This window comes from Canis lupus, chromosome 22, assembly GCF_003254725.2.
Source record: "Canis lupus dingo isolate Sandy chromosome 22, ASM325472v2, whole genome shotgun sequence".
Taxonomy (NCBI): domain Eukaryota; kingdom Metazoa; phylum Chordata; class Mammalia; order Carnivora; family Canidae; genus Canis; species Canis lupus.
In genome coordinates this window covers 24,266,173-24,291,298 of record NC_064264.1, presented here as the reverse complement: position 1 = coordinate 24,291,298, position 25,126 = coordinate 24,266,173, and the positions used below count along the sequence as shown (strand labels likewise).

The window sequence follows — 25,126 nt, the reverse complement described above, 5'->3', positions numbered from 1 at the left end:
AAGAGTAAAAGATAGTCTTTAAAAAATCCATCAGAGATCTGCTGTCCTATTCCATACTAAAAAAAAAAAAAATTGTTTTTCCTTGATTAACGTTCAGAATGAAAGTGGGTAGGAAGGCAACTAAGATTTCAGTATACAAAAAGTTCAACGTAGCCAAGAATTTAATTGAATATCTTCCCTTCTGTATTCCAAAGTATTTTGGAAGCCCTATACATTACATTCCTTATTCAGCCTCAGAGCTATTGTTCTTTCTCACGTTAATACGTTAACTCATGTGTTTTATGTTTTTCTTGTCACCTCTAACAATGTATGTATCATGATGGCTAAATAAATTTACTTAATTAAGGTTACAATGTTAAAATTAATTATTTAGTTTTATGCCACTATCATATATTACCTCATTCACTCAATATGTATATATATATCTGTGTGTGTACAGATTTGGTAAAGTGTCTTATTGATGTGGAACAAAAGGTCAGTGTATTAATATTAAATTTTTAACTTCTTAATTTTCTAAATCTATGTGACAGATTTAAGTGTCACTTGATATGAAACATTGATTTATTAAGAAAAAGAAGTGATATTGAAAGAATCCCAGAAAAAAAAAAAAAGAGAGAGAGAATCTAAAGAGAAATAGAAGAAGAGGGAAAAAAAAGATATTTTGGATATATTCATAGAAATGTACACAGAAGAATTTGGGGGGATGAAACCCTGGTGTAGCAAAAGAGGAAAATAATATAGCTTCAAACATCTGATCATACTCTATTCCTCCCTCGGGTGCTGGACTTTTTGGTATAAAATTTTTAAATTTCACTATTGGAAACTTTACTTTGTTTACTATACAACTTTCTAGCTGCTTGCATACTTAAAGAGATAAGGACAATTGGTTTCATTTTTATTGATTTTTTAAAACGATTTTATTTATTTATTCGTGAGAGACATAGTGTGAGGCTCAGAGACATAGGAAGGGGGAGAAGAAGGCTACCTGCAGAAAGTCTGATTTGGAACTTGATCCCAGGACCCTGGGATCATGACCGGAGCCAAACGCAGACGCTCAACCACCGAGCCACCCAGGTGCCTCTGATTTTTTTTTTTAATTTAAGGGGACTATCTTAAATATGTGAATGTTTATGAAGATTGTTACAATGAATTTGTTGAAAGATATTTTAAAATTTCTTTCTCTACACAGGTTTATGGCCAACACAGGCAACTATTTTCAATTTATAAACAGGTTTCAGAAGAGGAAAGGGAATGGAAAAAGTGATCTCTAGAAGTTATTTTATGCTCTATGTAATAAAATGATAATAAATTGAATTGAATATAAAATAAAATCCATTCCATTTTTCATGGAAGCCTTCCATTTTACTCATATTTATTTTTATTTGTCAATGTAATTAATTCTTATTATACTTTGCATCCTTCTCAATATAGGGGTAATATCATAGGCATTGAGTTTCTAATTTTAACTACTGATATTATATACTTATTCCTATAAAAACATTAACAGAGATTATGTATTATTCACAGATATTGGCTGATCTAGAAAACCATGCATTATTTAAGAATGATCTGGAATGTCAAAAGCTGATTCTGGAAGCAATGAAATATCATCTGTTGCCAGAAAGAAGAACTTTAATGCAAAGTCCAAGAACTAAGCCTAGAAAATCTACGGTTGGAACTCTATATGCTGTAGGAGGAATGGATAACAACAAAGGTATACAATTCTTGATCTTTATATAATACATACCCGGTATCATACCATGGCACCATTTTAATATCATAATCTGTATAATACCAACAAATCTCACATGCTTTATACATTAAGATTTAATATAAAGGGAAAAAATTAAAGAATATCTTTTTTTTTCAGTCTGCATGTGCTGCTTCTGCTTATTATTTATCTTTAAATCCTTTATCTCATGTGCGTTACATGCCAGACTTCCTTGAAATGAAAAGGGGATTTAAAGCAGTTACTTGCAAAACACAGGCCAAATAATGTGTTGGATATATTGACAACTATATTTCAATTCTAAGCAAAGAAAATGTAATGTGCCAGGCACATGCTTACCGAGAGCAATATTATGAAGAAGAGAGTTTCTTTTGAGGCATTTAGAATCTCATATAGAAACCAGGCAAATAGACAACATACATGAGTGTGATAATTGCAGCAGTTATATTTTACAAACTTAATTGTAATTCCAATTTGGGCCTTCAAAAGGCCCCCATTGTCTTGTGGTTACATAAGACAAATAATATAATTGTCATATATTTGCATCTGATGAGTGATAGAATTATCCACAATATATATATTTTAATTTTTTTTCTTATTTGAGAGAGAGAGAGAGAGAGTACACAAGTGGGCAGGAGGGGCAAAAAGACAGGGAGAAGCAGACTCCCCACTGAGCAAGGTGCCCCAAATCCTCAATATGTTTAATGTACATATAAAAGTTATAGTTGCCAACTATAGACTGTGGGTTACATCTTTGATCTGTATTGAAGAACTTTGTTATTAAAGAATTAGAAGGAAGGAACAAGGGACGTCTGGGTGGCTCAGTCTATTAAGCCTCCAATTCTTGGTTTCAGTTAGGGTCTTGATCTCAGGGTCCTGGAATTGAGCCCTACCTTGGGCTCCATACTCAGTGCTGTCTTCTTGTCCCTGTCCTTCTGCTCTTCCCCATGTGCTCTCTCTCTTTTGTCTCTCTCTCTCTCTCTCTCATAAATTTGTTTTAAAAGAAGGAAGCAATGAAACTTACTTTCACCACTGTGAAGTGAAATCCCAAAACAACAGTTTATTTATTACCTAAATAAACAATTCATGTGATCAATAGGGAAAGACACATATTTCCATATTTTTGTCTGTCCTGAAGCTCTTGTGGCCATTAGGTGGGTTTTCACTAGTTTAAATTTTTTTCAGAAGTTTAATTCCTATTTCTTGGGACACTGACTTTTAGTAATCATCACATTAAAAGAGTACTAGAGATTTTATATTTATATGTATGTTATATATATTATATATATATATTATATATTATATATACAACTGTCAGTTAAAGGGAATAAATAACCTTTTGCTTTAAGAAGTAGGGAAATGGCATTCACCTCTCTCTCTCTCCTTCTCTTCTTCCAATTTTTGCTAAGTCTTTAGCATATGTTATTACATAAGAGAACATATCAGAGGGTTTCACAAAGAGTGGCTCAAAACCCTCTTTTGTAAGGTGGTGAAATAGAAAACATTTTATCAAATACAAATCTGATCAAAAAATTGTCAGAACTTGTACTAAAATTCCAAAGAAATTTTTTCAAACTAAGAAAGTTTCTGAAGAAAAAGAAGAGGAAGAGGAGGTAAAAGAGGGAGAAGGAGGAGGAGGTGGATGAAGAGTATTGAACCTCATTTGACTCTGATTAGGAGTGAATAATAAACACAAATTAAAATAGGTATAAAAATTACTATACAATTAAGGAATCAAACAACATGACTAAATTTGCATATTAAAATCTGATGACTTTAAATTGTTATAGCATAAAAGACTATGAGACTATGGAGTTTACTGAGTTAAACTGTTGACAGCTTTTTAATTTCTTTAAGCAGTCTTTTTTAAATTCTTTAAAAAATTGATCTTAGGGATTCTGAGTCTCTTTCACTTTAGAATCGAATAACAGCAACAATTTAGTTATTGTTACACATATTCGGTAAGGTAGAGGCTTAACATAATATAATACAGGAGGTTTAAACAGATATTCTACATTAAATCAGTAATATGATGGGAAAAAATTATTTGAAGGAACTTTAAGAAATTTTTACCATATCCTTAGCCCTATCAAGATGAGATGTTAATATCCCGTAAACTTAGATAAAAATCTGATACTTAATACCAAACCTCAGAGAACCTATTTTTCCTAGTGAAGCAGAAACATAAAAGCCCAATGTTTCAAGGGATTTCAAGAGCAAATAGAACATTTTCACGGTAATCTCTCCTATTTGTATCATGCTTTTACTGCTTTAATAGTGCTTTCTACAGCTTATTAACTTTTATCTTTAAATAGGCATTAAGATTTTATCTTAAAATTGTGTTTTCTTGGAAGGTAATGAGGAAAAGGGAATAAAATGTAAAAAGAAAAAAAGAATAATCAGAAGAAAAAAACAAAAAATAGAATTTACTTGGCATAATTAATATGAAAAAATAATATATATGTAATAGTGTGGTTTTTTGAAGTTATTGACATACTTATATTGTGTCTTATAAAGGGCCATATAAACATTTCGTTGGGATTCCTCTTCAGTTCCATAATTACTAAGATATCAAATGAAATCAATAAACTATGGATAAAATACTTGCAGATTTTCCATAGACATGAAAATTCAGAGCACTGGCCTCTCCTCTCTCTCTTCTCATAGTCATATATATATATATGTACAAAAAAAGTCATATATATATTATATATATACGCATTCAGTACTGATGAAAGTATTTTATGTGTTAAGAACTTGTGTACTGTGGTGAATATTATGAATATAAACCTAACCTCACAGAGCTACCAAGTTAATCCAGGAAAACAGATAGTATACAAAATACTTGCAAATGAATGTTACAAGAAGGGAATTGCAAGTAGAATGAGTATAATGCCTGTGGAGCAAACCTGTTCTAGTCTAGAAAAGTAAGGAAGTGTAGAAAAAGTGTCTGTTCTTGTTGTTTTTCTAGCAGAAATCTAAAGATTTATTAGGGATTACTTTAATACCTTATTGAAATGGAAGGATGGTCTTGCTGGTAAGTTCCAGACTGCAGGTACATCAAATACGAAGGTTTACAGTTGAAGAAAAGTGACATCTTCAAAAAAAAATGGAGACAAATCCTTTATACCTGATTATGGACGGTAGAGAAATGAAAGCATGGTTGTTAGTGGAGGAGAAGCACAGTGGGCTTCAGTGAGACACTTTAGAGGATCAATTCTGATTTGAAACCACAAGAGGTCTTGGAAGGCTGGTGATGTTCCTAGTGGAGAAAGCAGTTTGTCAGAATCAGAGAGATGCCTATTCAAATACTTTATATCCATTTTGGTATAAATTATATTCATTAAGTGACATGAAGTATTATGTAAAGAGATTAAACTAAATTGCATCAAGGCATTCCAACACAGTTGGTAAAAAAGGGCCTCTCAGGGGACTCAGCAGAAACCTGGGCTGACCTTCCTAATTTGGAACAAGGCCAAGCAACTTAGGAACTTTGGAGACATGAGACTATCAGGGTTCTGTGAAAAAACAGGGATATGACATAAAGTGGGATTTAGATATTCATATAAATAACATATTTATATCACGTGTATGGTAAATGCTTTTTATGCTAATATGAACATTCAAAAATGATGAATCAAACAGAAAAAAGAATCAAGCCATAAATAGAAATTTGCAGTGTGTTTAGAAAGTATAATTTAATTTACTCTTAGAACAGGAAAATGCTGAAAAATAAATCTTTAAGAATGTAGTAATTTATAGCATATTTTAAAGCCAATTAAAACATTATTATAATATTCATATTTGTTCTACTATGAATTGAGAAATGAGGGGACATAAAATTAAATATGATTTTTAAAAAGGCAATAAATACAAGCTGTTTTTATAACGAAAAAGTTTTTTTAAATAATGTCAACTGAAATCAAATGCAGATTTAAATTAATGAAGTAAATTATATTGATCAATTTGCTGTTATTTTGGTAAGAACTTTATTACAAATCACACAGTAATCATCATAAATATTTTAGAAAGTTGATTTAAAGGTAAAACACTAATTACTTCCAAGTGTTTACATTGACTTACATTTATGTATGATTTATATAAGCTATGAAATAAAATTTGGCAGTAGTGGTTAACAGAAAATATTTGCATCAAAATATTTTTATTGGAATTGCATTCTGATATTGACTGATTATTAGACAATTCCTTAGAAACAAGAATAGTTTGGTTTTGTATTGATCAAAACAGTATTTTTTTGGAGTTAATTTCTTCTGTCTACTAATGTATGAATTGAAAATCTGATAAATATATAATAGCATAGATAAGAAAAATCAGCTTATCACTAAAGTATAATCATAATCATTTAGGAATAATAAAATTCATCAATTTTAATAGAACAGTGTATTTCCTTTCTCAAATTTCTTTGTATATGTGTGTGATTGTGTACAGCCATAACTATCTATCTATATTTATTTAGAGATATATCTATCAACATTTGTCTTCATATGCCTCTGTGATTATCTAGATAGGTATCTAAATATAAATATATGTAGATTTATAATCTTTAAAATTGTTATTTTTGTTGCTTTTATTCATTATTTATATTTTATGTGTAAATTTTTTTTAAATTTATTTTTTATTGGTGTTCAATTTACTAACATACAGAGTAACCCCCAGTGCCCGTCACCCATTCACTCCCACCCCCCGCCCTCCTCCCCTTCTACCACCCCTAGTTCGTTTCCCAGAGTTAGCAGTCTTTACGTTCTGTCTCCCTTTCTGATATTTCCCACACATTTCTTCTCCCTTCCCTTATATTCCCTTTCACTATTATTTATATTCCCCAAATGAATGAGAACATATAATGTTTGTCCTTCTCCGACTGACTTACTTCACTCAGCATAATACCCTCCAGTTCCATCCACGTTGAAGCAAATGGTGGGTATTTGTCATTTCTAATAGCTGAGTAATATTCCATTGTATACATAAACCACATCTTCTTTATCCATTCATCTTTCGGTGGACACCGAGGCTCCTTCCACAGTTTGGCTATCGTGGCCATTGCTGCTAGAAACATCGGGGTGCAGGTGTCCCGGCGTTTCATTGCATTTGTATCTTTGGGGTAAATCCCCAGCAGTGCAATTGCTGGGTCGTAGGGCAGGTATATTTTTAACTGTTTGAGGAACCTCCACACAGTTTTCCAGAGTGGCTGCACCAGTTCACATTCCCACCAACAGTGCAGGAGGGTTCCCTTTTCTCCGCATCCTCTCCAACATTTGTTGTTTCCTGCCTTGTTAATTTTCCCTTTATGTGTAAATTTATATTTCATTACAATTTTAAAATACATCATATCTTACATGGAAATGCCACAGTTTGAGTTTAATCCTGTTATTAAACACTTGGTGGGATCCAATTCTTTTTACTGAAAATAATGCCATCATAGGGGATCCCTGGGTGGCTCAGCAGTTTGGCACCTGCCTTCGGCCCAGGGCCTGATCCTGGGGACTGGGGACCCCAGATCAAGTCCCACATCAGGCTTCCTGCATGGAACCTGCTTCTCCCTCTGCCTCTCTCTCTCTCTCTCTCTCTCCTGAATAAATGATAAAATCTTTAAAAAATAATAATAGTGCCATCATTAGTATCTGCATGTATTAAGAGTTTTTCCTAACCTTTGAGTGTTCTTTATAAAGATTTCTAGAGAAATATTACTGGGTAGGAAGGTAATGTTGTTGTGACAGATGAGCCTATTTCTTTCTAGAAAGTTTGTAAGAATTTCTGGCATCCTCAAATTATATAATAATGCCAGTTTAAGTGCCTTTGCAATCAATTTTCTGCCTTAAAAAAATAAAAATTTTCTAGTGTGATAGAAAAAAATGTACAATGACAAATGTACATATTCTTATCATTATGTTTATATTTCCCTTCCTAAGAGTGAAACTGAGTTTTTTGTAAATTGAATTTTTATGTATAAAATCATGTACCTAATGATATAGAATGACGTATTATTCTTTTCTAATTATTATAAAATTTATTTCAGCGAATTGCCTATATTATATATTTATTTTATTTTAAGATTTTATTTATTTATTCATGAGAGACACACAGAGAGAGAGGCAGAGACAGAAGCAGGCTCCACGCAGGGAGCCTGACATGGGACTCGATCCTGTGGGTCTCCAGGATCAGGCCCTGGGCCGAAGGTGGCACTAAACTACTGAGCCACCCGGGCTGCCCACCTATATTATATAGTTTAAAGTTTATGATGTGATCCTTTTATTTTTAAGAGGCATAATGATAATATTTTACATTTACTGTAAATTTGTAATAGAGAACGTAGCATTACTTGGCAATTCTGGAAGAATGATGCCTCTTGTATATTAAAATAGAGATTGTGGATAACATGAAGTTGTCTCAGAGAGAAATTCCTTTTGGCAGACACTTGAGTAAGAGGAAAACCCTTCTTCCAAATCAGGATTGGATTGATTGGAGACTAAAAGGCAGTATTTGTGAGAGCTGCTGTTCTCCTGGTTTGTTTTCAATCTTTACATAAGAGCTGGCCCTCCACAGTGGCCCTGAATAACCTTTTATTTTCAAATGCAGATTTAAAGGAAGAGCTCTACCTCATTTTTAGCATTTTAGCTGCCATCTTCTGCCTGGATTTCTGCCTCTCATCAGATATGTGTTAGATCTCAGCAAATGCATATAGGGGACAAGCAACAATGCCCTGCTATTCTCTTTTTGGAGTCTAAGCTCCTAATTGCCTTGATTGTCTAGAACTGCAGGGAAGTATCTTCCCGGAGCCATGAAACTCCCAATAAACTGGAGCCAAATATTCCCAGGGCTCTCAGCCTCAGGCTGCTTATGAAATCTGCATTTCCTAAGGAGAAAATGACAAAGAATGTGAAACTCATTTCAATTCACACCCCTGGTCTTTGACCTCTTAAATGGTTGCTGTCTTTTTTTTTTTAGTCTCTAAAGTCTTTAAACAGATCATTTTTGCATTTAAAACTGTCCCTTTATTGTTACATGAAGATAGTCTGTCTTATGCAAGTTTATACATCATCATAGGGCAGAGGCCCCTGTGGATTTGTAATTTCACCAATTTTCATTTCTGAAAGTTCCCTCTTTTTCTTGAGATTTATAATTGTTTATATTCTCATCTTATTTTGTAATTTCATCTATTATTTGACTAAGTGTTTTACATGTTTAATTTAAATCCTGTAATGGGATCCCTGGGTGGCGCAGCGGTTTGGCGCCTGCCTTTGGCCCAGGGCGCGATCCTGGAGACCCGGGATCGAATCCCACGTCGGGCTCCCGGTGCATGGAGCCTGCTTCTCCCTCTGCCTGTGTCTCTGCCTCTCTCTCTCTCTCTCTCTCTCTCTCTGTGACTATCATAAATAAATAAAGAAAAAAAAATTTAAATCCTGTAATGAATAATTTCAAAATCTAAAGTGTGAGGGTCTAAACCTGTTGTCTGTTGTTACTGACAAGTCTCATTTTTTTGTTAGTTTGATTCTTTTTGTGTTGCGTGATATTACTTTGAAGCCATGGTTGCATTTACTCTGTGAGGCCTTGGGGTCCTCATTTGGGAATGCTTTCATCCTACAAAGATGAGTTAGCTTCAACCAAGAACCAAGGGCACCACTGACCACTCCAACATCCATCTTTAAAGCTCCAGGCTTCACACAAAGTCTCCGGTTCACTCTTCCAGGTTCTGTTAGGCCCAGGGCAGGTGCTTCAGATCCTATCACAGGTAGGATAGTGCCAGGGAAGTGCTGACTTTTGAATTCAGTTAGCTCTTTCTCAGGTTACCTCACTGTTATTTCAGCTATTTGGTTGTGTCCTTGCAAGGTTTTTTTCTCACTTTCATTTAAACAGGCAATGCCAAAAAATAGTGTTATTGTTGTAATTTGCCCAAGTGTATTGGTGTTATAACCAGAGGGCATGTCAGCATGTCTTCTGTTCTCCAGTAAACAGAAGTCTCTGTTTTCTTTCTTTTCCATTTAGAATTTTTCTCCATAGATTACTTCACTTGATTTATGTCCTATCCTTTTGGAATGTAGGTATTTTGTTTGGAATTAAACTACTGGCAACCTGACATTTCCCTCCCTTTCACATATTTATAAAGTAGATCATCAACATTTCCATGGTTAAATAATTTTTGAGTATTCACAAATTTAGTAATACTATTCAAATATAATTTAGCAATTTAAACAATAATGCCAGTTAATTTCTAAAATAGAGATTATAATTCTAACTCAAAGCACTAAATTAGATCATGTAATAAATTAGAACGGCCTGGATATAATGTAGATGATGACTCACTAACAATTTGATCAAATCCCTGCACATTCTTCTTATAGTAAATGTAATTCAAACTCATGCCTGAGCTTAATTAGGAAGTGAAACATGTCTTGGATCTGAAGGATGATTAGTAAATATTCATAATTACAAGTAAAGATTCATGAGTATATTTGTTCTAATATAATAGATTAACTCCCTTTCCTGAATTAAAAGAAAACTAGAGACAAAAACTTTTCTTTTCTTCTTAATTTTTTTAGATAGTGGGGGAGTAGAGAAGGGATAGAGGGAGATGGAGAGAGAGAATCTTGAGCAGGCTCCACACCCAGAGTGGAGCCCAACAAAGGTTCAATCTCACGACCCTGAGATCATGACCTGAGCCTTTGAAACCAAGAGTCTGATGCTTAAGGACTAAGCCATCCAGGCACCCCAGGAACTTTACATTTCTAACTTCCAGTACATTGTTGCTTCTAGTAGGCTTTCAGTAAATGTTTGCCATATTTAAATTACAACTTATTTAACTGATCTTAGTAGATGTCCAAAATGAACAAATCTCATACATATGTATATGAAGCATTAACTTTTAAGTATAACATTTATCAAGGTAAACTTTGTGTTTATATGAAATTCTCCTTTATTTATAATCATTTGAAGATCTGAAAAACAGATTGTAAATAGAAGATTGCTATTACCTAAATAATGTTCCTAATATGACCCTTCAAGCCTAAGAAAATATTATGAATCTATATGAGGTCTCAATAATGAACATTTGGGAATGATAAAATTCATCAATGATATATTTTCAATATCCTTCTAAGCACCATCATATACAAAATTTCATTTACTTTATACAACAAACTTATGTTGACAGTATATTCTTGATCATTTTATTTTTGACAAAGGTTGAGAAACATTCTTAATTTCTACCTTCTACTAAGTATGTTAAGGTAGAGTTTAAATGCAAAGATCAGTGTAATTCTGAAATATGTATTATTTTTTCTAACCTTTTGCCCACATTTAACCTATTAATGATGAGTTGTGCTGAGAGTGACTTTTTAAAATGCCAGCATAAAAGCTTGATATACTTTTAATTCTTATTATATGATTTTTCTTTAGGATTTTATTGACTTCTAAGACTAGTTCTCTAGAGAACACATTAGGAATATAAAAAAGTAGGTAATTGAAAAAATTAAATATTCCCTATTATATTTATTTCTCTTTCATGTTTTGTAAATTAGTTTTATGCACACAGAATTATAAATATTTTAACAATTTCCCCTTAATTTAAAATTCTCTATTTGATCAATTTCTCATAAGCTTTACATTTCAATAACATATCTTTAAAATGTAATATCACAGATATTTTGTAAGATTTCAGACTGTATTTTAAATTTTATTCTAAGGGTAAGCATGGAGAACTATTAAATTAGTATTTTTAAATAGCAAAAACGTGTCTTTGCTTGATCTACAGAAAACATATATATGAATACAAACTTATGAAGGACTCATTTGCTATATTGTTTTTAAAATCAAAGTCTCTTAATACAAATGTTCAAAACTATTTTTATTTAACTTTTATGTCTATATTATATACTTAAATTATCCATGTATAAAAAGCAACTTTTAGATATGAAATGTAAATTTTCCATTCTTCTGTGACTGTGAAATACCTGTCCAGCTCACTACTGGCAAATCAATTGATCACGACTTTTAGCATAATGACTAAAATACAAAATAATATAATAATAAAGTAATAATAGTAATAAAAACCTTCATTAGTCTCCCATCCCCCAGGTAGAGCCCATTCTTTAGCAGTGTATTTATCCTTCTCTATCTACCATTTCAAATTTAACCGGCAGATTTTTCCTATTTTCTCTCCATCAAAAATATCTTGATACGATACTTCAAATCTTTATCAAATTTCACAACTCATTTCCTCAGGTTGGAAGTTTTATACTACTTGCAGTACAGTTCACACATATACATTGCCATTTGCTTCAGTGTCTTATTCCTTTTTATCATGCCTTCCTTTGCTTGTCTAACTCAACTTTAATATCCCCCCACCCCTTAGCTGCATCTTGTACATCTTTTGTAATGTCTTAGCATTTTGTGCTTACAACTTTTATTGCACCAATCCAGGTACATTGAAAGCATCTATTTTTAATTATTTTATTTTATTAAAATTTTATAAAATTTTTGAGCATATAGAAATTAAAAGAATCATAAAATGAACATCTATACACAGCTCAATTTTAAGTTAATATTGTGCTCATCTGTCAAAGTTTTTAATGAATTCAGATATATATATATATATATTTCATCTTAAAAACACTGGCATGCTATTATTAACTAGATTTCAATATAATTCAGAGATTTTCAGTAAAATTAACATATAGTAAAATGAATTAATCTTAAGTGTATCTTTAAATGAGTTTTGCCAAATACATAACTTATATAATTCAAACCCCTAACAAGATCTAGAACATTACCATTATCCCAGAAAGTTCCCTCATATCCCTTCTTTTTTTTTTATTTTTTTTTTTTTTTATTTATTTATGATAGTCACACAGAGAGAGAGAGAGAGAGGCAGAGACACAGGCAGAGGGAGAAGCAGGCTCCATGCACCGGGAGCCCGACGTGGGATTCGATCCCGGGTCTCCAGGATCGCACCCTGGGCCAAAGGCAGGCGCTAAACCGCTGTGCCACCCAGGGATCCCCCTCATATCCCTTCTTAATTAGTTCCCAGCTTCTACATCTTCAAAAAGAACCATTCCTTAACATTTTTTCACTTTAAATTAGTTTGGCCTATACTTGAATTTCCTCTGAATATAATCACACATTTCATACTCTTTAAGGTTTCTGTCAATCAGTATATTTTGATGATTCATCCAAGAGATCATATATACTAATAATTCATTCTTTTAATTGTTTGATAATAATTGTTTATCCATTTTCCTGTTGATAGGCACCTGGGATCTTCTCAATGTTAGCTATTAAAAATAAGCTGTTGTGAACAGTCACGTGCATGTTTTTTTGTGGCCACTGCACATTTATGTTTAAGAGATACATAAGCTGATATTTTAGATACATGATTTGCAAAAAATATGTGTGTAAAACATCACTGAAAATGTTTCCTTCTAGAAAACTATACAAATATGTGACTAACTCACAAGAAATGCTGTCTTCATTATGCCTAATTATTACCTATTTGCTTTTTCATGGTTTTTGTTCTACTAATAATAACATTTCACATGTTGGATAGCAACCTGTGCTTTTTGGCATTTTTTATGAATATGATAATATTATTTGATGTACCAAAATTATAGGATGTATTTTTATTTAATGTCAAAGCTTTTGAAAAATTTTATGTTTAGTTCTGTTTCACAATCGGGCAGTTTGATGTCGGACTTTTGAGGAATTCTTTTAAGACCATGCAGCATTAATATGGTTCAGAAATACAAATGTATATTTGTAGATAATGATCTATACACATATGATATATCCACCAAGAGGTGATTTAACAAAAAAAAAAAAAAAAATGAGGTGATTTAACAGCAAGAGCAAAATTCATGAAAAAATACCAAAGGGGATAGACATATTTAATTTATGCTATTACACAAGAGTCATAGTAACTACATATATTTATCAAGGAACCCAGCCATGCATGCTGAGAGAGGGAGATAATTTCAATGATGAGAGTCATGCCATTTTCAATTTCTCTGGAGTAAGCAAGAGCCAGAAAAAGTAGGAATGTTGATGCCTCAGAATTCCCAGAATCATGGAATCATTGTGTCACATGGGAATATAGTTGTACATTGAATTACTTACTTTTTTTATATATAAAAGCAAACTATAAACAAAAAATTAAGTATTCCATTTTCCATCAACAATAAAACACCAAACCAAAAATAAGTTTATACTAGATTTAAACTTTTAAAAACATAGTTATATATACATGTAAATACATACTATACATACCACATGTACACATATTATGTAAGTCCATATTAATATGCACTTATTAGAAATGTAAGAGGTTTTCAAAAAATACAATTTTAATTATTTCAAGACTTGTGGGATATCTACAGAATTCAAGGCCTCACCAATGATCCCAAATACTCTTTGGTGCATGACATTTAATCATTTTAGTAAAATTGAAACAATTAGAGTTGTGTGAGCTTTGTGATCTTTAGTAAGACAAATAACTATTCCAAATGTTGGTGTCCCTCATATAGAGAGTGGGAATAATAAGATTACATATTTCTAAGACACTGTGAGAAATATTGACAGGAACACATGTAAAAAACTTAACTGATTAGTAAGTGATGGTTTTATATACTATTCATTGCTGATAAATTTTTGTCCATACTTAAGCCTCTAGTCATTGATGTTTAGGCTTTTATGGTTCATAAACAAACCCAGCTAAGAAATATCACAGTGGTAAGCATCTGACTTCTAGACAAAGTTTCTTTTAAAAGGAAGCTTATGAACAACATGAGTTCACTTATAAAAGCATATAGCTATGCTTTTGCATAAAACTTTGAATGTTGAGGTCAATTTAAACATTATCCAGATAAAAAATTAAAAACGGATATTATTTTTTACTATAATGATAATTAAATTAAGTATATTTTATAGAAATTATATAAATAAATTATTCTCACATATTCTACTATTCTTAAGCTTTACTGTGTCTATTGTCATAACGTTCTAGTAAGAGGTATTTTGTTGTACATAATTCCAATTTCCCTTTAAGTTTCTTGTTTATAGAATCTCTATAGGTGACCATTGCCAATGTCTACCTTTGAAGCATGGGGATAAATAAGTAACAGTTTCATATATTTGGCAATCTATAATTCTATTAGATTAAAATCATTTTCATGTGTTGAATAGAAAATGTGACTTTCTGATAATTCTGCTAATATTGCTTTTTCTCCCACATTAGGAAAACACAGATTTTATTTGTTTGTTTTTAATCTCTGACCCAATTATTGGAAAGTATTAGTTATGAAATTGGAGTATAATTGTCTCCCTTCAATATAGCTGGTTCTTCAGCATTTCTTGAGTTCTCAGATTACCAACTCACTCTTTTTGAATTATCTAACTCTGCTACAAATAGTCATACTAAATTCTAGTCACTGTTCATAGTGCTGGTAACTAAATAGTAAAAATCCCTGGCCTGTTGTAGCTTAAAATATATTCAGGAGACAATAAACAAACATACATGTTAGTATGAAATAGTTCATATGATGACTAGCTACAGAGAAATATAAAGTAAAGAAAGTAGGATGAGGAGTACAGGATGAAGGCCAGTGTTGCCATTTTATGAAGATTGGCTGGGGAAGGCAACTCTAATGAGTTAAATATGATAACGAATTACTATATGGTAATTCAATCCCTTTCTTTCAAAAATGGAGACTTATTTGATTTATTATAACAAAGAAACATTTGTTAAGTGTCATTTTCTCCAAATATTTCTATTATATTACCATTCTAAGAGCAGAGTTGGCAACTATGGCTCACAGCCCAAGTCTAGCCCGCTGTTTGTTTTGTATGGCTTTGGTTTTTACATTATAATCATTGAAATGAGCAAATTTAGTGATGCATTTAGTGAACATTTGCATTTTGTGAAATTCATATTTTAGTAGCCATAGAGTTTTATTGAACCTCCTTCTTTTGTTTACCTATTGTTTATGGCTGCTTTCGCTCTGTAAAAACCACATGGTTACAACAAAGAGACTCATAAGGAGACTCACAGACTACATTTTTTACTATCTGGCCCTTCGGAGAAGTTTTCCAACCCCAGCTGCTGAAGCAAATAAGCATCTATACAGTATTTCTAGGAAACTTTAGTGTCAAATGTCATACTCTCTTGACCCAGTTTTCATGTATTGGCAATGGAATGGACAGTTTCTGTGCGTGTTTACTATATTCCACCACAAGCAACCTCTTAGTCTCCCTGCTTATTTGCCTAAGAGCATTCTTTGTGGTATTGAAAGCAAGCTCAGATTGCCTGGCCCTTGCATAGGAAACCCGGTGATGCCAGTACAGGAGGGGTTTGAGCACCAGATGCAATCCTCCACCAACAGGGTATGGAAGTCTATGATTCTATTGTAAATTCACTTCTAGCCCTATCACTTTTCTCTGTTATGCTCTACTTACCCCTTTGTTAGGCAATTGTCTCTTCAATTATCCTTTGTTTTTTCTTTTTTTTTTTTTGGTAGGATGACAGTGAGTTTATCACAAGGAGACAAAAAGGCAACACAATAGCCTGTGCATGAACTCAATAACAGAAGTACAATGACTGATCACTTGCAGACTTTGAAAGAAGTGATGCGATTGGTCACCAATCATAATGTACATCTGTTATTTAAGTAGTGGTTTGTGCACTGAAGAGCTAGTAGCAAAATTTGCATTTTATGCAATTACTTACAGTTAACATATTGTGGTATCTGAAATTTGTTGAGGGATTGGTATTATTTAACTAAACCATGGTAAGTGAAATTCATACATATCAGAATCATGCCAAGACTATTTGAGGGTACATTGTAGAATTACACTGTTCAATACAGAGAAATAGACTAGGATGTTAAGCTGTGGGGTTGATGGCCACTGCAAGGTCCTTCTTATAGACATAAGCCTATGAAGAAGCAGCCCTCCTTTGCTTTGGCTGAAGGGAAATTAAGATTCTGATAGCCACTGCTCTCTTTTGACACAAAGCAACTACAGTATGTACCACAGCAGGCAAGCAGAGACCCTTCTGGCTTAGAGGAAGCCATGTAAAAGAGACCCTTGAACAACGGGAGGAGTTGGGACACTGACCTCTGCACAGTGTATAACTTTAAAAAAAAAAAAGATTTGATTTATTTATTTGTGAGAGAGTACAAAGGAAGAGAGGGGTTAGAAGGAGAGAGAGAGAATCCTGGAGCAGACTCCAGGATTGGAGCAAGAAGCCCAATGCGGGGCTTAATCCCAGGACCCCAAGATTATGACCTGAGCTGAAGACAGAATGCTTAACCAACTGAGCCACCCAGGTGCCCTAGTATATAACTTTTGACTTCTCCCAAACTGAACTACTAATAGCCCACTGTTGATCAGGAGCCTTACCAATAACATAAACAGTTGATTTGCATGAATTTTGTATGTGTATCATGTTCTGCATACTTACAATAAGGTAAGACAGAGAAAAGAAAATGTTATTAAGAAAACCCCAAGAAAGAGAAAATACATTTGCAGTACTGTAAAAAAAAAAAAAAAAAAAAAAAAAAAAAAACACAGTTCAATCCAGTGTTATTCAAGGGCCAACTGTTTTAGTTACAAAAAAAGAGTGAGAAATGGGTTAAAAGCTGAGAATTTTTCAAATTGATATTCTTTGGAGGAAAAAGAGAGACAATAATAATAACATTGAAATATTATATATTCCCTTTATCATCTCACACATGACAGCCATGAATAATAAATGGAGGCTAAAAATACACCAAATGCACCACAGTAGCAGTGATTCTTGCCTTAGATCATGATGGACTGAGTGTATAGCCTTTTGTTTTAACATATTTCCATTGCCTCCTTGTTGATTGCATAGTTGTAGCCACACATCAATTATTAGACAACCAGGTGTCTGATCAATTAGATGGCTCTCCCTATATCTTTCATGTGAACTGAAAGAAAATTCTCTTAATAAAGTGAATAAGAAGAAAGTTGATTAAAAAAAACGTAAAGGAGGGAAAAGCATTAATTCTTAACTATAAAATAAAAACCACAATTTCCTTGAGAGTTTTTATCAAATCATTTGATTTTAGAGCATGTATTATTATGACATTTAAATTTTTTTTTTTTGACATTTAAATTTTTAATGTGTGCCTTGGATTTTCATATACTTAAAAAATTTAAATGATCTAACTTTAGGGATAAGGTCCTGTTATTTTTCTCCTTTTATTCAAAGGACTTGACCAGATTATTTTATCCTGAATTTGTCTCATCACACTGCATCATTATAAGCATTGTTGAAAGGCAAAAATGGACAGTAAAATAGGTGAAATTAACTATCTTGACCTGATTTTTACTTCCTTAGCTTGAGCTAGACAAGCTTCACTATCAAGAACTTTTAAAAAGCAGCTTTTAATACTGCAATTCTGCAACTGGATAATTTTTAAAGCATTTAACTCAATAGTAATTCATCACATAGCTTTAAGAAAATGATTCATTCACACTTCTGTGTCAGAGAAACCTGAGCATTTGCAATTAGGTGGGTGAAATAACTGTAAAATACTGGATGACTTTTTCTGAAGGAAGGCAATATAACAAAAGAAAGCTTATTCTTTCATCATTGCCCTTTGAGTACTGCCCTACTTGATGTCTGCCTCAGTAACTTCATTCAGTCACTTTGGATCCACTTCAGTACGTTCTCTTTGAACTTGAAGGATACCATTGGAGATTTATAGTTCAAGGTTATCATTTTGCACAAAATTCTAGAAACAACTCAAAACCATGGATAACATCATGCTAGCCTAAGCCCAGTTTGTTTTTCAGACACAAAGAATTGTTTTCTGGCTTCAGCATCTACTTTACTGGGCTCCTAACAGATATTTTAGGGGAGAACGATTCTTTCTCAAGGGTCTAGAGGGAAGAACAAAGTAAAGGTATTCACTTCCTTAACAGTCTTTAGAGTCAAGGAAGATGCTTATGTTTTAAGTTAAATTCTTGTTATTTATATCATTCTCAAACAGCCTCCAGACAAGGGACTTTCAGCCCTTGAAAGCCATGCTCTTTTTTTGTTTAAGATTTTATTTATTTATTCATGAGAGACACAGAGAGAGAGAGGCAGAGACATAGGCAGAGGGAGAAGCAGGCTCCCTGTGGGTATCTGAGGTGGGACTAGATCCTAGGACCTCGGAATCACAACCTGAGCCATAGGCAGATGTTCAATCACTGAGCCACCCAGGTGCCCCTCTTTTTTTTTTTTTAAGTTCTTATTTTAATTCCAGTTAGTTACCATACAGTGTTTTATTAGTTACAGCTGTACAATATAGTGATTTAACACTGTGCCCATCACAACAAGTGCCCTGACTAATGTCCACCACCTATTAAACACATCTCCTGACTCCTTCTGCCTCTGGGGACCATCAATTTGTTCTCTGTAAATAAGAGTCTGTGCAAGCCATGTTCTTTATTCAGGAGTAAAAGAAAGCTCTTTCTCATGAAAAGTGAATCACTTGTCAGTGGAGTCTTCTTTCATACCCTCATACTCATCAGAAAGAAACAAAACTTAGTGACTATCTTGGTTATAACTGTTTTGGGTATTTCTTCTGGGGAAGGGGTTAAAATCATAAGTTAAATTCTCCAAAATTTAGTACAATAACAACTTTATTTGGCTTTTTTCAGTCAGAGGATATGGGCCACATCACTGTACATCCTGTAGGTTTATCTATGAATGTGGATTGAATAATAAATTAGTGTGTTATGTGTATGGTAAAATGTCTACCATAATCATAAATTGTTGGGCACTCAGTGTATTCTTTTTGATCAATCTCTCTGTGGATGTACAGCTAATGATAATAAATGCACCTGTTTTCTAAATTAAATCTCCTTTTGCAGATCCACAGGTAATAAGTCTGTATGTGTTTGTGCATATGTTTCATACAAACCAGATCTTAATCCTCCAATGTGTGGCTCTTCCCTGGAAAAGAATTCCTCAGGGCTACTTTAAGTTACTTCTATGATAGAGACTTATAGAGAATGAGAAGTAAGAGATTCGTTTATTTATTTATTTTGAGAGTAACAGATTTAAACATATGTAGAAGTCACTGCACTTTCACCTACTGTGATACTGATGTGAGTCTTTAGTTAAAATGAGCAAATATCAAGAGATAATAGAGAGCCTTCAATTAATACATCTTTGTAAACTGGTAAACTCATTTATAAAAGACAAACATGTATTTTCCAAGAGTATAAATTAGTCTGGGATCAATAAGACCTACTGTTCTTTTTCAATGACTGGTGTTTTTGTTATATGGTAGGTGATAGGACTAGAACCCAGTTGTCATAATATTAATTTTTCTTTCATTCACTGGTACCCTCATTTTCAACAAATGTTAAAAAATTCTAATAGATATTATATGAAAATTATAATTAAGATATAGGGCATTTTAAGAACAATCTAAATAGCAGGATTTGGTTCATTTTTGGCAAATGTTGTGAAAATAAATATTTGATTTGAAAATGTTAAGTACATGAGTTTACATTTAATGAATATTTATTAAGAAAATGAATAAACTATACTGGTAATAATGCCTTAATATGTATGTTCTTTTGCTATAAAAGTTATTTTAATAAGGATGCCTGCGTGGCTCAGTGGTTGAGCATCTGCCTTCAGCTCAGGGCGTGATCCCGGGGGTCCTGGGTCCATCAAAATTATTCATTTTCTAAATCTGCTATAAATCAAGTAAAATTATTTATTAGAAAGCCTAAGTAAATTTTCTGAGGTTTACATGTTATTTATATGGTTTTCTGATTAATTGCCTACTAATATTATTAGCATATTACTATTTTGATGTTTCTAATTTACTTTTTTGATCTAAAAAGCCTTTTTATATATCAAAGAAATTCACCATTTATTAGATTTATAAAGAGTTTTTGTTAATGTTCTCAGTTTTTGTTTTGTTTTGTTTTGTTTTTCTGTGCATTTTTGATGGAACTACATTTTATATTTAGATGATTGGTAATCATATATGTATATATTTAGACATTTACTTTTTAAATTTTGAGTCTAGGATTTTCCCTCATGGGCCTTTCATCTTAAGTCTACCTAAAAGTAAAAATAAATCCCCTGTTTTTTTGTTTTTTTTTTAATCTTCTGGGACATTTAAGGTTTTAGTAAGGTGTAACCCAGGGCAATTTACTTAAAAATCTCACTGTCCCAGTTAATGTGTGTGGAATCTTGAAAAAAGAACCACTTAGTGGGTTCTGCAACTGTATGTGCTGGGCCTTAGTTATTGGTTCATCTCAAGCGCATGCAGTATGAAGAGTAAGGCAGGAATCTATGTTTGTTTACTTATTTTTCTCTGAGAGATACTAGTTATCTTAAAAATATTTTTTAAATAATAAAATGTTTTCCATTGATTTAGACAAGATGCTATTATTACATTATAAATATCAAGTATATTAGGGTTATTTCTGGCTTTCATCTCAGATTCATGAATACAGCTATTTTTCTTCATCATAAACATTTTTTAAAAAAAATCTCTGTAATTATAATACTTTTAAAATCTGATAGCCCATTTTTCTCTTAGGACTCCTTTGTATTAGAAATTATCTGGCTTTTAACTATGTATTTTTTAGTATTTACATTTGAATGTAGTATAATTACCTAAATACCTTACAAATATCATCACATCAATTGGGATTATATAAGATAATAATTCACATTTCTACAAACAAGTCATCTTGTTCAAAATTAGTATGATTCCATTCATTCAAATTGACATATTTCAATAAAGTTTTGCTTTTGTTCTTCATCTAGAACTGGCATCTATCTTGCTGATTTTTTTTTCTTGCTGATTTTTAAATAACACACTTTTAGTAGTGTTATTTTAAATAGATTCTTTATGTAATCTAGGTGAATTTAATTTTTTCTAAAGAAATTATACTGATTTTTTCATTTTGCTTATTTACCAACTTCCGGAAATCTTTAATTTTTCTAATGCCTTAATAATAATTTTAGTTATTAAGATGGATTATTACATAAAATACAAAGAACTAAAATTATGTTCCATAGTTTTGTATTCTCTTGGATAGGAGTAAAGAAGCATCCTTTGGCATTCCTGAATTTAGTGATATTAATTTAAATTAAATATAATGCTAGATTTTTGAAATATATATATCTACCTCAACACCTCACATTAAGCTTAATGGTATATTCACATTTATATCTCTATACATAGCTATGTATACAGCTACAACTATTTACAAAATGTTTATATTTATAAAAGGGACAAATGTGATATTTTGTTGGATGTTTATTTGGTACATGAAATTATTATGATTATGAAATGTTTACAATGTCATCCTTATAAATCAGAACAAATTACCTAATAAGTAATGACTCATTTGTCTTTGAAAAATATTTCCCTTGCAGTTATATCTTTTATATGTGTAACAGTATTATCTCAACACTGTATTTTCATATCTAAACACATGAAAGTGAATGAGAAGCTTATTCCATGAAACATTCAAGAAATAAGTCATTCTTAATAATGCTATTTTCTTTAAAGCTTGAAGTCTTATATTTTATGTATCTCCCCGAAATATCTTTACTTTAAAATTTTTCCATTATGCTTCTATATATTTATTGGTTCCTTAAAGAGAATACATCCAAAAGAATTTAACCTTTTCCTAATGATTTGATGGCATCATGATCTCCATCAGTGTTGGTTCCAAAGTCTTTAGGCATTGTAAAATTGTTTTTAATAGCTGTGAATAAGTGTTCTATTTCAGTAAAAAATATATATATATATTTTAGGATTTTATTTATTTATTCATGAGAGACAGAGAGAGAGAGGCAGAAGGAGAAGCAGGCTCCATGCAGGGAGCCTAACATGGGACTCGATCCTGGGTCTCCAAGATCACGCCCTGGGCTGAAGGCAGCGCTAAACCCCTGAGCCAAGGCTGCCCCCAAAACCGTATTTTTATGATGGTTAGTCCCTCACTGTCAACTATTGCTGCTTTAGCTCCTCCAAATCACTTTCATTTGTTGGTTTGTAAAAAGTCTTGTGAGTCAGGTAACTGAGCTTACTAATAGGGCGTTAAAATTGTAGTAAAATGGTTTTGTGAGAAGACCTGAGGCCCTTTCTGTTAAGTTGAATAAAGGAGCTTTATCTTCTTTCTGGAAGCTTTCTTTCTGACATTATTTTGTTGGTTCAGAAAACTATTATCATTATTCTGTGCTGTGTTCAAGATATTTAAATTACAGATATTGAAATAAGTCCTGCTATTGGTCATGCCAAAGTGGAATGTACAAATATTAATTCCTATTGTTCTCAATTTAATCACATATGGCTGTATAACAAATAACTCTAAAGAGACCCAGATAATGAGCACTTTTTCTCAGTTTCATATTTTGAGACAGGAGCCTGCTGTTTGTTTTTTCATGAGGAAAATACTTTTTGTATTTGCATTGTATCTAATAACAACAATGTTGTGTTATGTTTATTCAACCTGGAAGACAAATACTTCATGAATTTTTAAATGCAAATTGAAACAAAGTGTACTTTATTGCTGCTGTCACAAATTACCACAAACAGTGGTTTAAAACGACTGTCATCTTTTAGCTTACAGTTCTGTAGATCAGGAGTCTAGGATGGCATGTCTAGATTCTCTGCTCAAGATCTCAAAAGGCTAAAATCAAAGTGTTGGCTAGGTTATGCTCTCATCCGGAGCTGGAAGCCATCTCCCAAGTTCATTCAGACTCTAACAAAAGTTCCCTGTGATTATAAAACTGAGGGACTGCTTCCTTGCTGGCTGTCAGGTGAGGAACACTCTGGGCTTCTACAGGCCACCTGTATTTCTTCTCATGTAGCCCATCTTCAAACCAGCAGGTCTAGTCCAGTTCATGCTTCAAATCTGACTTCCCCTTCTGCAACTAGCCAGAGAAATCTCTCCATCTTCAAATCTCTCTGATTTCTCTTTCTACAACTGGCCAGAGAAATCTCTCCATTTTCAGTGTTCATGTGATCAGATTATCTTCCTATATTAAGGTGAACTGTAACAGCATAACAATTCAATGGAGTGATTTCATATCCCATTCATGGGTTCTGGGAAATAAGTCATAAATCTCAGAAAGGGGCCATTTATAAAACTCTGCCTGCCATATGTATTAAGTGCAATTAACTTGTTCTATAATCAGGGTAAGGTGGTAAAAAGATGTATTTATCACTGTGGGCTCTAGAACCAGGTTACTATAGTGGATCCACTAGTTATTATCTGAGAGACAGTGGGCAAGTTACTAAAGCTTTTCCTGATCCATCTTCTTTTCTATAAACTTAGCATAATAATAATACCTATGTCATCAGTTTTGAATAAAAATTAAACGTACTAACACATGTAAATCTCTTAGAACAGAGGAAGTACTCACTAAATATTATCTATTAATATTAATATCCTATTTTTAGGTCTACTCAAAACCTTTTACTCAATATTTATTAAACAATCATATTTCAATAAAACATGCATAGTGGGCAGCCCGGGTGGCTCAAGCGGTTTAGCGCCGCCTTTGGCCCAGGGCCTGATCCTGGAGACCTGGGATCGAGTCCCATGTCAGGCTCCTTGCATGGTGCCTGCTTCTCCCTCTGCCTGTGTCTCTGTTTCTCTCTCTCCTCTCTGTGTATTCTCAGAAATAAATAAATAAAATCTTAAAAAAAAAACATGCATAGTATGTTAAGTAATCTTGAATAATATATGTGCCATGATTTTCATTGATATTATGAATACTTTTTACAGAAAATGATATTTTAGGAGTTATTTCAAATAAAGCAAAATAAAAACTTTGTATTATTATAAATGCCAGGCACCATGCCTTTAACTAGTACATAGTCTATGATAAATTATGAAGTATCTAAAAATATACAGAAATATAGGTAGTCCAATATCATAAATATAGTCTCAAAAATACCTACCATTTTATTTCACATTATTCTATATGCCAAGAGTGAGATCTAACTTTGAATTATATAACTTCATTAAGTTAGGAAGTTTTACAAATTGCTTTAGATTCTATTGAGTTTTACTACACATTTTATAAAATTATATTATTTCTATACAAAGTTATAGCTCACAGAATAATAGCAACATTCTCTAAAAGAGATAATGCAACCTTCAAATGCTTTAACATAGAGCCTAGAGTTTAAAACACAGAGCAATAGGGATCCAACTAGTCCTAATAATAGTCCTCTATAGTCAGAACTGCTCATTATACCTGTTTCAATGGGCCTATACATTATTTTAAATTGGTTGCTTAGATTTATGGTTTGGAATCTCAGAATGGATGCTGTCCATTTTATCAAAGTTGTCAGGACTCTATTGTGCCTGCCATCACACATTTTAAAGTCA

At 32.7% G+C, this 25,126-nt stretch overlaps 1 protein-coding gene across 2 annotated transcripts in view; it reads left to right on the top strand.

Moving 5' to 3' along the window:
- Positions 1–25,126, top strand: part of KLHL1 (kelch like family member 1) — a 435,375-nt gene that overhangs the window by 326,808 nt on the left and 83,441 nt on the right. For both annotated transcript variants that reach the window (XM_049099352.1, XM_035704542.2), the window contains exon 6: positions 1,528–1,714. In XM_049099352.1, coding sequence (XP_048955309.1) covers positions 1,528–1,714 — 187 coding nt within the window. The remainder of the gene's footprint in view (positions 1–1,527; positions 1,715–25,126) is intronic.